Genomic DNA, 13,237 nt, shown 5'->3' with positions numbered 1-13,237 from the left:
TAAATAAAAAATTGCATTGAAAGTGTTTGTCCATTCTTTAATGTAATGTTTTTCGTCCTAAACTTTTAGTGTTGCAGGTATATAATTGTTTTTGAATTAGTAGTAAAGTTTATGATTTTAATTAAAAAAATTCTGGCTATATTATTCTTAAAATACGAAAAAATATCATTAAAGACTGTTTTTTTTTAAGACAACATGCATATATTTCATTGCGATTATGTACAAATTTACAAAATATAAATCAGATTAATTTTTTTTTATCGTTTCATATAAATCAGTACGTCTTTGGAATCCTACAGGTATTTGTTGTCTGACATTATCTGCCATACTAAAGTCTATAAGAATTCAAAATACAAATGTAAAATATGTGCACCTTTAATACAAAAATTAAAATATTTATTATAAAACTACCTATGTCTGCAACAATCGTTTTTTCATTTTCATCAGCTGATGCTAAAATTTTTCCCCACGGATCAACAACCATAGAATGACCCCACGCTACATAGCTCGAATTTTCATCTCTTGCTGGAGATATAGTTAAAACGAATAATTGATTATCTGAAATATTTTAAGATAATGATAAAAAATTTTAATTACTAATTAAGCTCAATAAGTAAACCATTTGCACGAGCGCGTTGCAATAATTCCCAATGCATCGGACCAGTAGTCATATTAAATGCTGCTGGGTATATTAACATTTTACAACCTTCATTTCGGTAAATTCGAGCCATTTCTTCAAATCGAATATCATAGCAAATTCCAATACCAATTTTATTGCCGAATATTTCGATCATAGTGAAATTGTTTCCAGCAGATAGGGTTTCAGATTCTTTAAATCGTATTCCACCTTTAACATCAATATCAAATAAATGTATCTATAAATTTTTAATATTTTTAAATGTTTATGGACTAATTATGAAAATCTTACTTTTCTATGTTTTGCAATCATATTTCCAGATGGGTCCCACACTGTACAGGTATTGAACAATTTCTCATTATCCTTTTCTGGAATAGTTCCACCAACTATATATATTCCAGTTTCTTTAGCAGTTTGAGAAAGAATTTTACTAGTATATCCGTCAGGAATAGTTTCAGCGTATTCCCTGATATATTTAAATTAAATTATTTAAGTTAATAGGTTTGATCACATATTTAAAAAAAAGATTCGTGCAAATCATTTTAAGTTACAAAATTTTCGAAAAAAAACATCGTAAAAAGAATTACTACATGGGAATATCGCAATGCTTAACTATACAATAATGTAATGTATAATACATACATTTCTTCCTTAGGTGTTAAATTAATATTACATGCTTTCAATTTACACTTTGTTCTAAGTGATAAACCTAATTGAAATTTTTAATTTTGTAACTTGAAAATATTTTCACATAATCTTCTTTAGTATTTACGCAAAATATTTGGTTCCATAAGGTGAATTAAAACATTCAGGCAAAGCTACTAATTCTGCTTTATGTTTCAAGGCTACTTCCTTAATTTTAGATACGGCATTTTCGACATTTTTAATTTTATCAACACCACCTTGAAGTTGCAAAAGCGCTACTTTTAAACCTGAAAGCGATAATACAATAATATATCTATATCTTCGATTGATTTACACTTACGTACAATTTTGAATTTTAGACATACTGCACAAAAAATTGAAAACAATATTGCTATATTTTTACAAGTTTTATTAATTGAATGTTTGAAAATGAAAAAAAAAAAATTGTGATAACAAACAAATGGAATCAGCTGATTATGCCAAAATATAAAGATTTTTTCACAGTGTTTCCAGCCCCAGAAAAGTCTTAATTTATTTATCTAATAAACTGCATTTATTATTCGTCTGTATCTTCATATTACAAGAAATAACACAGTTATTTTTTAATTGAAGTTTTAAATTTGCTGGCTTTTCATTTTTTAATAAATCGATTATTTTACAATGGTTTTATTTTATTTGTTTGAAAGTGTAGCAAACTTTTCCTGTGAGATATGTGATTGTAATTTTTTTTATATTGTTAAAAATGCCAAATAAATTCGTGAACTAACTCGATGAATCGCACTTATTGTTATATTATCTATGATGAATCGTCAATGAATTTAATAAAAATACAAATTTAAATAAACTACTTTAAAATTTTTGTAAGAGAGTTAAAGTAATATGCGGATTCTCAATTTAAAATTTCTTACATATTTTTTCTCGATATTTGAGATATTACATTAAGAAATTTTAATTCAAATCAGATGGAACAGCTAAATGTTTTTCATTATAATTGCTAAATTTAACAGCACTTTATAAGGATGCAACGGTATTAACCATTCTTGAATTAGTGTCAAAAATATTCTGGTACTGTCCTTTAACAGATAATAAGTTAAGAGAAAACAAATCGAGTGCAAATTAATTTTATATTAATCATAAATAATAAAATTAGTGTTATTAATTATAATTAATATATAATAAATTTTAGTTTTACTTATTGATGTAACTGGTATTGTTTTAAAAGAGATAGCTGTACTGTCGCTTAAACTTTACGTTACAGGTGTTTTCGTGCTACACCATAAACCCAGCCATTTATTCTTATCATATGAGTTTTTTTTAGTGAGTGAATTTTTTTAAATGTCATATATCTTATTTTGTTTTTTGTTTATCAACACAACACTTCTGTTAGTGCTGTCTTACCTAACAGATAAAGTATTAATTTTAATTAAAATTAATGTACATATTTATTAATTTTGCTTTTATTTAGATTAATCATGTTTAATTAAAATTATCGGTCATCTATAAATCTGTAAATAGTTAATATTTTAATTTTATATTTAATTTTAAAAGTATTTATTTATTTTTGTTATAAATTAGACTATTATAATAGTCATAACCACATACATCTACCTAAATACACGTAAATTATTGTGTTAAAATTGGAAATAATAAATATGGATGAATTTTGTGATATGATCAACACTTATGGTGGAAGAGATAAGGTAAATACTTTAGGAAAATATCACTTACTTAGCTATAAGTTCAAAGAATATAAAACAATTAATTAAAAACAAATACCCTCGAAGTGCTATATTGACGGGCGTAAAAAATTCATTCTTAAATACGTATTATGTGGGTTTATAATTACTTTCACTTTTTTGTTTCTATAAATTTAAAGCATAATTATATGTGCCAATAAAAAAATTTTAAATATTAGATAATCCAGAACAGGTAGAAAAACAAGCTAAATTTTAAATGTTTAAAATGTAGTTTCTAACTAGAAAAGTCTACGTAATATCTATTCAAAAATCGGGTTTCTATACTTAAGTATTATATTGTGTCTAGAAGAAAAAGTCGTAAAATTCAAGTACATATCTACATTTTCACGTACCTAGTTTGTTAAATATTGAACCAGATTCTAGTTCACATTTAGTTTATTTATTCAAAGTAGGATTGGAATTAAAGAATGTGTATTTGCATAATATACACGTGTATATGTATGTAGCTATGTATGTTTAACTTGATTTATGTGCGCATATTATTGTAATTGTAAATACAAAACGACTTTTAGAATTTCATACAATCTTTTGAATAATTTACTATTGCCATTTGAATAATTTTGAATATTAAACAATACTATAAATTTTGCGATTTCGGTTTTCAAGAAAATAGGTTTTATAATTGCTTTAAATTATATTTTTGCATTAGTGAAAAAATGCTAACCAGTTAATAGTTTATATTTTCGCTTGTCATATGTTTATATTTTAATATATGTATATATTATGGTGTTATTATTGGATTATGTAGTTTGCTTACATTTAAACTATGTTATCTTATCAATAAAAATTGATAAAGAAGAAATTTCCTAATTTGAACTTATTATTTAGGAAAACCTTTTATATTGGAATGCAAAGTAAATATGACTACGATAATTTTTAATATGTATGTATGTATTTTCACAAATAAGGCTATTGGAAAAATTCAAATTTTCAATTAAAGAATAGTACTTAGGTTCAATAAAAATAATTTTATATTAAACTTATTTAGTAGAGAATTTCTAATTTCAATTCTAAAATAGACTTAGGAGCAAAATAATTTTTTTATAAATTTTACTTATTATAAGTAATAGTATGTTAGACTGTTAAAATAATCAAATAAATTTTCAATAATTTGTGATTTGGTAGATGCATAGGTCCTATGTCCTTTATAATACAAACTAAATAAAGCTTGATATTACAATTTTATACATTAGTTCCATAATTTTTGATTTTATTAGACTATAAGTTACGATACAAGTAAAAACCTGAGTTAATATTTAATTTTTGAAAACGATAAATTTATAAATTTTTTATAAAATTATAGCCAAAGCGTTTTAATTTTTGTAAGTTCTTAATATTTAAATAGAAAATGACTATGACATTTTTAAATTTTTATTAAAAATTTAAATAGGTAGGTAGGTTCTTTTAAACTTCTCTAAAAATCTTTTTCCAAAATTTTTTAGAAAGCATCTTTAGAGTTATTTACTGCGTATACTGATATTATTAGTTTTAATTTTGTTTTTTTTTTTAGGTAATGAAAATTTTGTGTTATTCAGCCAAGTTAATTTCTGGCGTACAAATAAAAAACAATCCAGAAATGTCAAGAAAATTTGCAATAATAAGCTCAAAAATATCAGGAGCTCGAGCGACATTAAGACTGATAGATGGTACGAAAACAAAAACTTTCTATACTAATTTTTTTTCATTTAAAATTATTTTTGTATTGAATTTTCTAATTTACTACAATATAATTTTGTTACTTCTTCATATTTCCATTAAACAGATGTTCCTACTTTACAATATATCATGGAATATGGATTAGGAGAACACGTGAGTATACAAAATTGTAATCCTTGTAAAACATTTTTTTTTACAGTTTTTCATTTTTTATTTTAGGAGCATGATAAAACCATGGCAGCTTTAGGAGTTTTGAGCAATATTGTTGATTTATTTTATTATCCTGTAGAAAAAATGTGTTGGTTAATTGAACATAAAGTTTTAAATGTAAAAAATCCAGATAAATGGGATGTGATAAGTTCGACTTTCTGGGTTTCATCAATTTGGTTAAATTTAGTAAGGTAATAAAAATAAAATATGTACGTATATTAATCAAACGAAAGTAACAATAACGGAGTTATGATAAAAATGGGGATTAAGTTTTTAAATTATGTTAATTATAGTGTTTTGATTGTTTACCTTTGGATCAAAAAAAGTGTTGCGTACATTTGCCATAAAAATTAAGTCATTTAAGTTTAGTTAAGCTCAATCGTTCATTAGCATATATTTTTTTTTTAATATTTTTTGAGTAGTTATCTATTTAGATAAAAAAACTTTTATTATTTTTCTTTTCAGAACATTACGAAATATTTCAAATATGGAGGACCATTTCATATGCATGAAAAAAAATGATAAAAATGCAGAGTAAGTGTATTTTGATCAGTCTCTTGAAATTAAAATTATATTTATTTCTGTTCAAGGGAATTACTGGAAAAGTTTATGATAAAACAAAAAATGGAAATTCTTTCTGCTCTTAGATTATCGTTAGATTTTACGTATGCTGTAAATACATTACCGAAGGGCTATTTATGGGGAGGAAAATTAGAAGTTTGGCAAGCTGGTTTAATAGGAACTTTATCATCCGTAATAGGAATTTATCAGTATATAAAGAAGAAAAAAATGCCTTAAAAGTGTTTTTGCTTAAAAGTTTACTTATTAAGTTTAAGAATTTTATGATTAATTTGAGTAACTGCGCATTTTTCTTGATCTAAAATAAAATTTTATCTCTGGTATATTATGTTTGTAAAAAAAAAAGTTGTAAACTGGATTATATTTTTATTAAATTAATATTCATAAAATTTAAATAATATCAAATTGTTTGTCCAAATACAATATTTTTTATTTTGAATTTTGTTTACATATGCAATAAATTGTATTGTATTATGTAATGGAAAATTTATTACAGTTTATGTATGTTTAGAATTTTATGTAAAATTTAATATTTTAATAACTTCTCACTTTTCACATGTTGCAATATTATGAACTATTAAAACTTATGTTTAGATTTTACAAATTTATAGCATAAAGGCGTTTGAATAACTAAATTATTTTCTTTTATTTTTTAAACCGTAGAAGAATAAATAAAATGTAATATTCTTTGAATCAATGAAATACTAAGGGTTTAAACAACTTTTATAAATTTTTCGTCTAAATATTTGAAATGGATACCTATTTTAATATATCAAATTTTTCAATTCTCTTATGCTTATTTATGAATAAGAGCACCAGCAGCAAACATGGCAACTCCCAGAACTCCAGCTCCAATTTTATAATTGGCTGGGGTTTTTGACCAAACTTCTTTCAGTATATCAATATTAGTTGGGACAGATTTTTCAAATGACTTACTATTTCTAAAAGATTTTAAATATTTTTCGATATAAGGTAATTTTCCATTACCCCAAAAATAGTTTTCATAACCTAAAGTATATAAACGATAAAGAAATAATCCCAGATTTATATCATCTATTGTTAAATAAGAACCACATAAAAACTGATTTTCTATGTCTTTTCCTAACTCATTGTCAATGATTTGCAGAGTGTGGCTTACACAGTCCAATAGTTTTTGAAATTCTTCGCGGTTTTCTGATATTTTACGGCGTTGATTTTGTTGTTCTAGCTTTTTTGATAATACAGTCGATGAAATGTTTTCGTTGTCGATAGAAGACTTTAAAATAGATGTAACTCTTTCATTATTGTCTAAAATAGTTTAAAAAGAAATAAATATATTCAAGAGATTGAAAAAAACTTTCATAAATGTATATTTTACTAAAAATTAATTTATATTTCAACTAAAATATGTTTTACATTACCTAGCAATTATAGGTACTTACTTAAACAGGTTTTCCTAGCTGGTCCAATGAAAGGTGGCTTGGGATTCAGTTGCAAATCTTCATGTATGAAAGATCCCAGTGCTAAAGCACCAATAGGTAAATTTTTTAATAAATTTTTAACAACTTTCAGTTTTTCGCTCTGGACAGTAGGGGATTTTTGAAACAGCATACAGTTTTTGTCTAAAATAAAAGACATATAATTTAATAATACATTTTTTCAGCGATAAATTTCTACATTTTTTTTACAGATTTATTTAATTATTTGCTAATTCCAGAAGGTAACGCAATAATTCAAGCTTTATGATTTAAGTTTGTTGCAAACAGCAAACATGCGGTATGTATTATTCGTTTTATATCGTTTCTTTTTATATTGTTAGAAAGGGCGAAAGACATGCATATGTACATTATGTACATATGTATGTATTTTTCTTTAGGCTTTAAAATTAAACTTTTAAAATAATAAAAATTATAATCCGATTTGACTAATTTTAAAGTGCGAGCTTGTACATAATGAAAAAACTTTAGCTTTGTCTTTGGATTTATGCGCTTGTAGCTTACCCATCGCTTAGCTTCATATGTAATACACAGTATCTGTAGGTATACACAGTATACCTATAAATAATACGGATTTAGAATATAGATTTTGGTAAAGGTTATCCAATAGCACTGCGCATATCTTCATAGATGAACAAATTAAATAATTTGTATTAAAAACAATTCTGTGTTTATTACGATGCGTATATTTAACAACTTCGGAGATGAAACGATATAAATTTTTCGACAAATAGAAATTAGTTTCTTTTTTTTCAGTATATTCAATTATTTTGTTACAATGTTACATATAAAATGTCGAACTATCTATATTTTGCGTTTATAAAAATGTACGTTCCTCGAGAAACATAGTTACCTGTTTGATATTTAACTTGTATATAGTTAATTATATTTGATGAATTTGGTATAACAAAACATCCATCTTGCAATACTGGTACATCTCCTGTCGGGCTTAAATCTAGAAACCAGTCCGAATATTGTTCTCCTCGGGATAAGTCAACAATGTATGGAATAAAAGGAATATTTTTTTCATTTAAAACAAATAACACCTAAAATAAATTATTTGCAATCACTTATTACAATCACTTATTTTCTAAATTAAAATAACAATTTAGTAAAATATTGTGCACTTAATTCTGAGTTAAATTTTATTAATGAACAATTTTATGTTATAAATGTATTTGATATGCAATTACATATTTATACATATGTATGTAAACTTTAACTACAGTCTGATTCTTAATTTTTCTAAATATGTTTTTTTATTATTGTATCATAAATTAAATAATAAACAATAAGATTTGTAGCTTTTATAAAATATTTAATAAATCTAGAATTACGTGTTGGAAATTAATTTTACATTTATTTTTTTACATGTTTATTAATAATTTGGAGGCAGATTTACAAGTACTTAATGCATCTTTTACTCTATTTATCTAAGATTAATGTTGATGTTAACTACTCATCCAGTTATAACTTTTGTTGCCTAAATCGAAAATCATTAAATTGTTTATGTGCAGTAATACGAACATACATATGTATATCATATGAATCTTCAATTTATATTATTTTAATAGTGCTAATTTTCCAAATATGTGTATATGTATATCTAGTTTAATCACGTTAGATAATCTAATTTAAATTTTGTGATGTTAAAAAAAAGTGTGTGTTTGTAATTAAATTTATGGTTGAGCTTGCCGTCATAAAATAAATAAAAAAACTTACGATGTACCTAATATGTGTAGCTCTAACATATAAAATATGAATTAAAAATGAATGGTTAATAAAAAACAATCTATTCTTTAGGTATAGAGATTAAGTGTGACATTTCTATTAAAACAAATAGTGGAATAAATTTCACAGTGCATAGAAATATTGTTCATGGATTTCATTTTTGTTAAAAATCGGAAAAGAGGAGTTGTTATGAAGTAAGAAAAAATATGACCAAACAATTGGTAAAATTTTAAAATTTGATAATTTTTTCAAAGAAAATGTTTAATATTCTTAGTTATTTATTTAACACATTAAGTTTAGAATTATAATTAAACTTTCGATGCGAATATTATTGTAGATTTGGTAAGCCTTAATTTAATATCATAATAAAAATCAAATAAAAATGATCATGTCACGTGAAAATATATAGTCAAGAAAAAAATTTTCATTTCGTTGCTTTGTAATATGAAAATAATTACTTTGTATAAATTTTTTAATAATAGTTTTCATAATCAAACATAAATAGAATTAATTCTATCGCACTATACACTAACAAAATATATTATATGTAAGTGTATGTATAAAAAAATGAAATAAATTTTACTTTACCTTTTGAGAGTAAAAATTGTATGGATGAAAATAAAAAATAAGCCCTTCTTCTGTAAATTCTGGTTTTTTAAAAATATCCATAGCAACGGAAATAGTATCCTTTAATCGTATTATATCTGTTCCAAAATTTTAAATCAAAAATTCAAATATTTAATTATACAAAATATAAATATTAAATAACTAACAATAATATAGTAAAAAATCACTCTAAAGGGATGTGATTCATTTAAATGTTCGTTATATACTGAGATTTTATTAATATTCAAATGTATAAAAACCTTAATAGTCATATTCGAGTTCGTACCACTGAAAAAAATTTTCAGTGATAATGACTGTGAAAATTATAAAATTAGTTATAATGATATAAAAATTATTAAAAATGAGAAAAATAATCAATTTAAGCATTTGATATCGAAAAGAAATATTGGTATATTGGTACCGATATTGAAATATTGGTACCGTTATAGTAAATATGTGTATATTCAAATAATACAAATATGTGTATTTAGAAGTAAAGTCAAGAAGTGTCTTTAGTGTTATATTTTTTTTGAAATATCTGACCTTATATACATATTATGTTTTTCAAAATAAATATTTGATTTTGAGTATAAATATTTTTTGTTTAAATTTAGCAATCTAAGAAATAAATATTTATTTTGCAATCGGTTAACAAGAATTTATACAATTATTTTAATTTAGGCCATATACAACTTTAAATTACAACTTTATAAAAAAAATTTATTTTATTGAGAATTAAACTTTTTTTAATTCATTAGAAAACAGAGAGTAGTACAAAATATAAAAATTTTCAATCGCATTCATTTGCATTTTAGTATAGGTAATTAATTCCGGCAAATTAAGAAAATTCATTAAATGATAGTTTTAATACTCAAACCTTTAAGACATTTCTAGGCAATTGAAATAAAAAAAAATTTTAAAATATTTGCAAACTCTTCAACGAATACTAGCAGAAAATATAAGATAATTCTAATCAAAATGAGTTAAACAATAAGTTTTGTTTTGAAAAAGTTTTGCTAATTTTATTGTATAAATTTAAAATAATATTCAAATTTTCAAATTTAATACTGAAGAATAAAGAATCAAGTGTAATTTGAAAATATGGGAGGTTTACACAAAAAGTTTACTGTACTCACACACTGTAATTAAATGTATTCATACAACAATTGTTTGTTTTTTTTATTTTTCAGAAAATATATTTACAATTTTGACATATAGTAACGTTCATAGTTATTTACATACTGTTATACATAAACTGTTTATAAAAATGTAAACAATCATTTTACTGCCTTCTGTCATAATAATAAATCATTTTCTATAATTTAACCATGTGCTGTGTTCAATACAAACAAAAATTGTAAACAAAAATATTAAAATGCTTTCTTATTTTGGACATGCTCTTTAATTTAAGAAAATTTCGAAAGCTTTTTATATTTTCTATAAGCTTTAAAAATATTTAATTTAAACTTTATAAAGTTTAGAGAAAAACTAATTCATGCGCTATTATTTTTTTTTTTGAAGCCAGTTCTTTGAGGAATATAGAATTTGTTAGACGATTTTAAAGAAACGTTTACGGAAAAAGAAAATATATATATATATATATACATAATTGCTGTGTAAAAATTTCTAAATTTCATTTTCTTTCTTTAGGATTTTAAAAGTTTATTTAAACAAAGAAAATTAAATTTATTTGATTTGAAAGAAAAAAATACAATAAGGGAATAATTAAAATCGAAAATATAATAAAATTGAAATAAAGAAAAGAATATACACATACATGTATAAAATAATGTATTAGATAACAAAAATTTTCTAATTGAGTTAATTAAAATAAATTAAATGAAATCCTGAAAAAAAGTGTATACTATTATAACATTAAAGTGAAGAAAAAATAAAATTTTTCTTTGTGGCCATAATTTTCATATTAATAAAATTTTAAAATATTTAACAAAAAATTATTTTAAATCATACTAATTTATTAATTTTTAAATAATAATATAATTGCATTTATTAATGTTCAATTTATGATTAATTAAAAATAATTTTTAAATTTAATTTTAATACAAAATATTTTTCTAAAAAATTATCCTTTTTTAATTGTGCTATTCTTATATACATATATTTTATTAATATTATTATATTTTCAAAAGGTAAGTACACTATATATTAAGTACAAATATTTTACTTTTTAAAAAGAAATTAAATAAAAAAAATAATTGATGTGAAATGTAGATTTTGTTAAGCAGACAGTTTGGTGACACTTAAAGTATTTTAGTAAAAAAAAAAAAAATAAAAAACAACTTTTCTTAAGATAACGCTCTATATACAAAAGGATAATAAGATGATGAGAAAACTTAAGTTTGCCCATTTACTTTATCTACAATAAAAACAAAAAAAAAATCGAAAATTTTGCATATATTTAGGAGTTTTACATGTATACAACGGATTATACGAGTAGTATTAGAAAACAAAAGTTTTTGAGAAAGTTTTTATTTTTTGTTTTGCTTCTTTTACTCAATTATTAAATATTTATAATTTTTTATATATATTCATATGTATATATAAAATTCAATATTTCAACAAAGTATGGTTTGATATTTCGTAAACAAAAATTTTGTCGTCGAATTTTTGTAATTAATTTCGTAATAATCCTAATAACTATGAAGTCGAAACTCGTATTAGTTTGTATAAATTTTTATGTTAACTAGTTATTTTGATTATTTGTTGGTATTTCAATAAATAAAATTAAAAAATTTACAAATTAAATATGAATAAATAATAAGGTTTTCAAATCGAAAATGTGTTTGATCAAAATAAAAGTATTTCATTCCATCTCAATCTCATTAAGTGCAGTTATGGTTTGCTCAAAAGAATTGAACTGTTTATGAAAATATTTGTTATCGTATATGTAGTATCGTATATGTATCGTGTATTTACCAAGTCCATAATTGTATATCTACATAAAACTGATGAAACGAACTCTTTTAATTCTAACTCTCTTTATTTCAGAATAAATACAACATTTATCGATTATAATTTACATTAACTTGTAAATATTTAATACTGGCCTACAAAATAGTTACTTTGTAATATATAATTATATATGTATTTAAAAAACATTACAAACATTGAAATTATTTAGCTCTTTTATGTTTTGTATTTGTTATTTAAAGTAAGAGGGAGAAAATTAATTATACAATGTTAATTAAGTATAACGGGTGATTTTTGTTTTTTGATTTGTCTAGTTTTCATTCTTAACATTTCATGAGTAGTTAACGTCTAGTCGACTCAATACGCTTTACCATTTCACTATGGAGAAAGTAACACTTAAATAATATTTTCAAATTCATTAATTTATATTCGACAATTCATTCAATCTTCTAAATTATTTAAAATTATGGGAAATCTCTTGGTATGGTCGATATATACTGCGCCTTTTAAAAGTAGTATTGACGTTTATAGCTTTCAAAAAATATGGCAACAAAAGAAATATGCAAAAAGCGGCACAAAGTTGTAACCTTTGAAGAAGTGACCGCAGGGTTGAAAAGATAAGCCACAATTTTTCGTGGTCGTAGCCACAATTTTTATATAAAATTGTATTTCAAAAATTAATACCAACGATTGATTTATCGATTTGAACGAAAATTATACAGAAAGTTTTGGATTTTTTTTGTTTTTCTTTGGATTTAAAAAGCAAATTTTAGAAGAATAGCACATTATAATGTCGCCAGTGTAAAATATTTAACAAAACATTGTAAAATATAATTGATTAAAAAAATTTAAATTTGTTTATTAATACCCATTAAGATGCATCCCATCACTCTGATTCCGAATTACCAAATAGAGCTTCGGGCACCATGTATAAATATATCTAAGTAGAGATGTAGTTCATACTCTATGACAATTATTGTATTTACAACGTTATAAAACGATTGTGTTTT

At 23.2% G+C, this 13,237-nt stretch overlaps 4 protein-coding genes across 10 annotated transcripts in view; 2 read left to right on the top strand and 2 right to left on the bottom strand.

Moving 5' to 3' along the window:
* Positions 1-184: 184 nt before the first annotated feature.
* Positions 185-1,760, bottom strand: LOC129611728 (omega-amidase NIT2). Its single transcript, XM_055525020.1, has 6 exons — positions 1,627-1,760; positions 1,410-1,569; positions 929-1,103; positions 620-875; positions 412-558; positions 185-335 (listed from the first exon to the last, which is right to left on the bottom strand). The coding sequence occupies exons 1-6, from the start codon at positions 1,643-1,645 to the stop codon at positions 247-249; spliced, it is 846 nt and encodes a 281-aa protein (XP_055380995.1). The 5' UTR covers positions 1,646-1,760; the 3' UTR covers positions 185-246.
* A 1,159-nt stretch (positions 1,761-2,919) lies between these two features.
* Positions 2,920-5,730, top strand: LOC129613217 (peroxisomal membrane protein 11C; the record flags this gene model as incomplete). Its single annotated transcript, XM_055527200.1, has 6 exons — positions 2,920-2,982; positions 4,550-4,685; positions 4,802-4,848; positions 4,915-5,096; positions 5,371-5,439; positions 5,496-5,730. Coding segments are annotated over 6 exons (705 nt in total), but the record flags the coding sequence as incomplete, so codon positions are not given.
* Positions 5,731-6,278: 548 nt separating this feature from the next.
* On the bottom strand, positions 6,279-9,515 carry LOC129610151 (ganglioside-induced differentiation-associated protein 1). Its single transcript, XM_055522560.1, has 5 exons — positions 9,464-9,515; positions 9,279-9,394; positions 7,813-8,005; positions 6,906-7,085; positions 6,279-6,771 (listed from the first exon to the last, which is right to left on the bottom strand). The coding sequence occupies exons 2-5, from the start codon at positions 9,357-9,359 to the stop codon at positions 6,281-6,283; spliced, it is 945 nt and encodes a 314-aa protein (XP_055378535.1). The 5' UTR covers positions 9,360-9,394; positions 9,464-9,515; the 3' UTR covers positions 6,279-6,280.
* A 1,508-nt stretch (positions 9,516-11,023) lies between these two features.
* Positions 11,024-13,237, top strand: part of LOC129609308 (putative thiamine transporter SLC35F3) — a 53,693-nt gene continuing 51,479 nt past the window's right edge. For 3 of the 7 annotated variants that reach the window (XM_055521274.1, XM_055521264.1, XM_055521289.1), the window contains exon 1: positions 11,024-11,446. The gene's annotated coding sequence lies outside the window, so the exon portion shown is untranslated. The remainder of the gene's footprint in view (positions 11,447-13,237) is intronic. The other 4 variants (XM_055521298.1, XM_055521302.1, XM_055521282.1 and 1 more) reach the window with 3 other exon arrangements.

Source organism: Condylostylus longicornis, unplaced genomic scaffold (genome assembly GCF_029603195.1).
Source record: "Condylostylus longicornis isolate FDR11 unplaced genomic scaffold, ASM2960319v2 ptg000004l, whole genome shotgun sequence".
In the NCBI taxonomy this organism is placed as follows: Eukaryota; Metazoa; Arthropoda; class Insecta; order Diptera; family Dolichopodidae; genus Condylostylus; species Condylostylus longicornis.
This window is presented reverse-complemented; position numbering and strand designations above follow the sequence as displayed.

Coding starts and splice junctions, on each gene's coding strand:
- LOC129611728 (XM_055525020.1), bottom strand. Junction 1,104..1,409: donor TATGGAACCAAATATTTTGC/GTAAATACTAAA, acceptor TAAATATATCAG/GGAATACGCTGAAACTATTC. Junction 559..619: donor GCAACGCGCTCGTGCAAATG/GTTTACTTATTG, acceptor AAAATATTTCAG/ATAATCAATTATTCGTTTTA.
- LOC129610151 (XM_055522560.1), bottom strand. CDS start 9,359: ATGGATATTTTTAAAAAACCAGAATTTACAGAAGAAGGGCTTATTTTT. Junction 8,006..9,278: donor ACAATTTTTACTCTCAAAAG/GTAAAGTAAAAT, acceptor AATTTATTTTAG/GTGTTATTTGTTTTAAATGA. Junction 6,772..6,905: donor AGCTAGGAAAACCTGTTTAA/GTAAGTACCTAT, acceptor AAACTATTTTAG/ACAATAATGAAAGAGTTACA.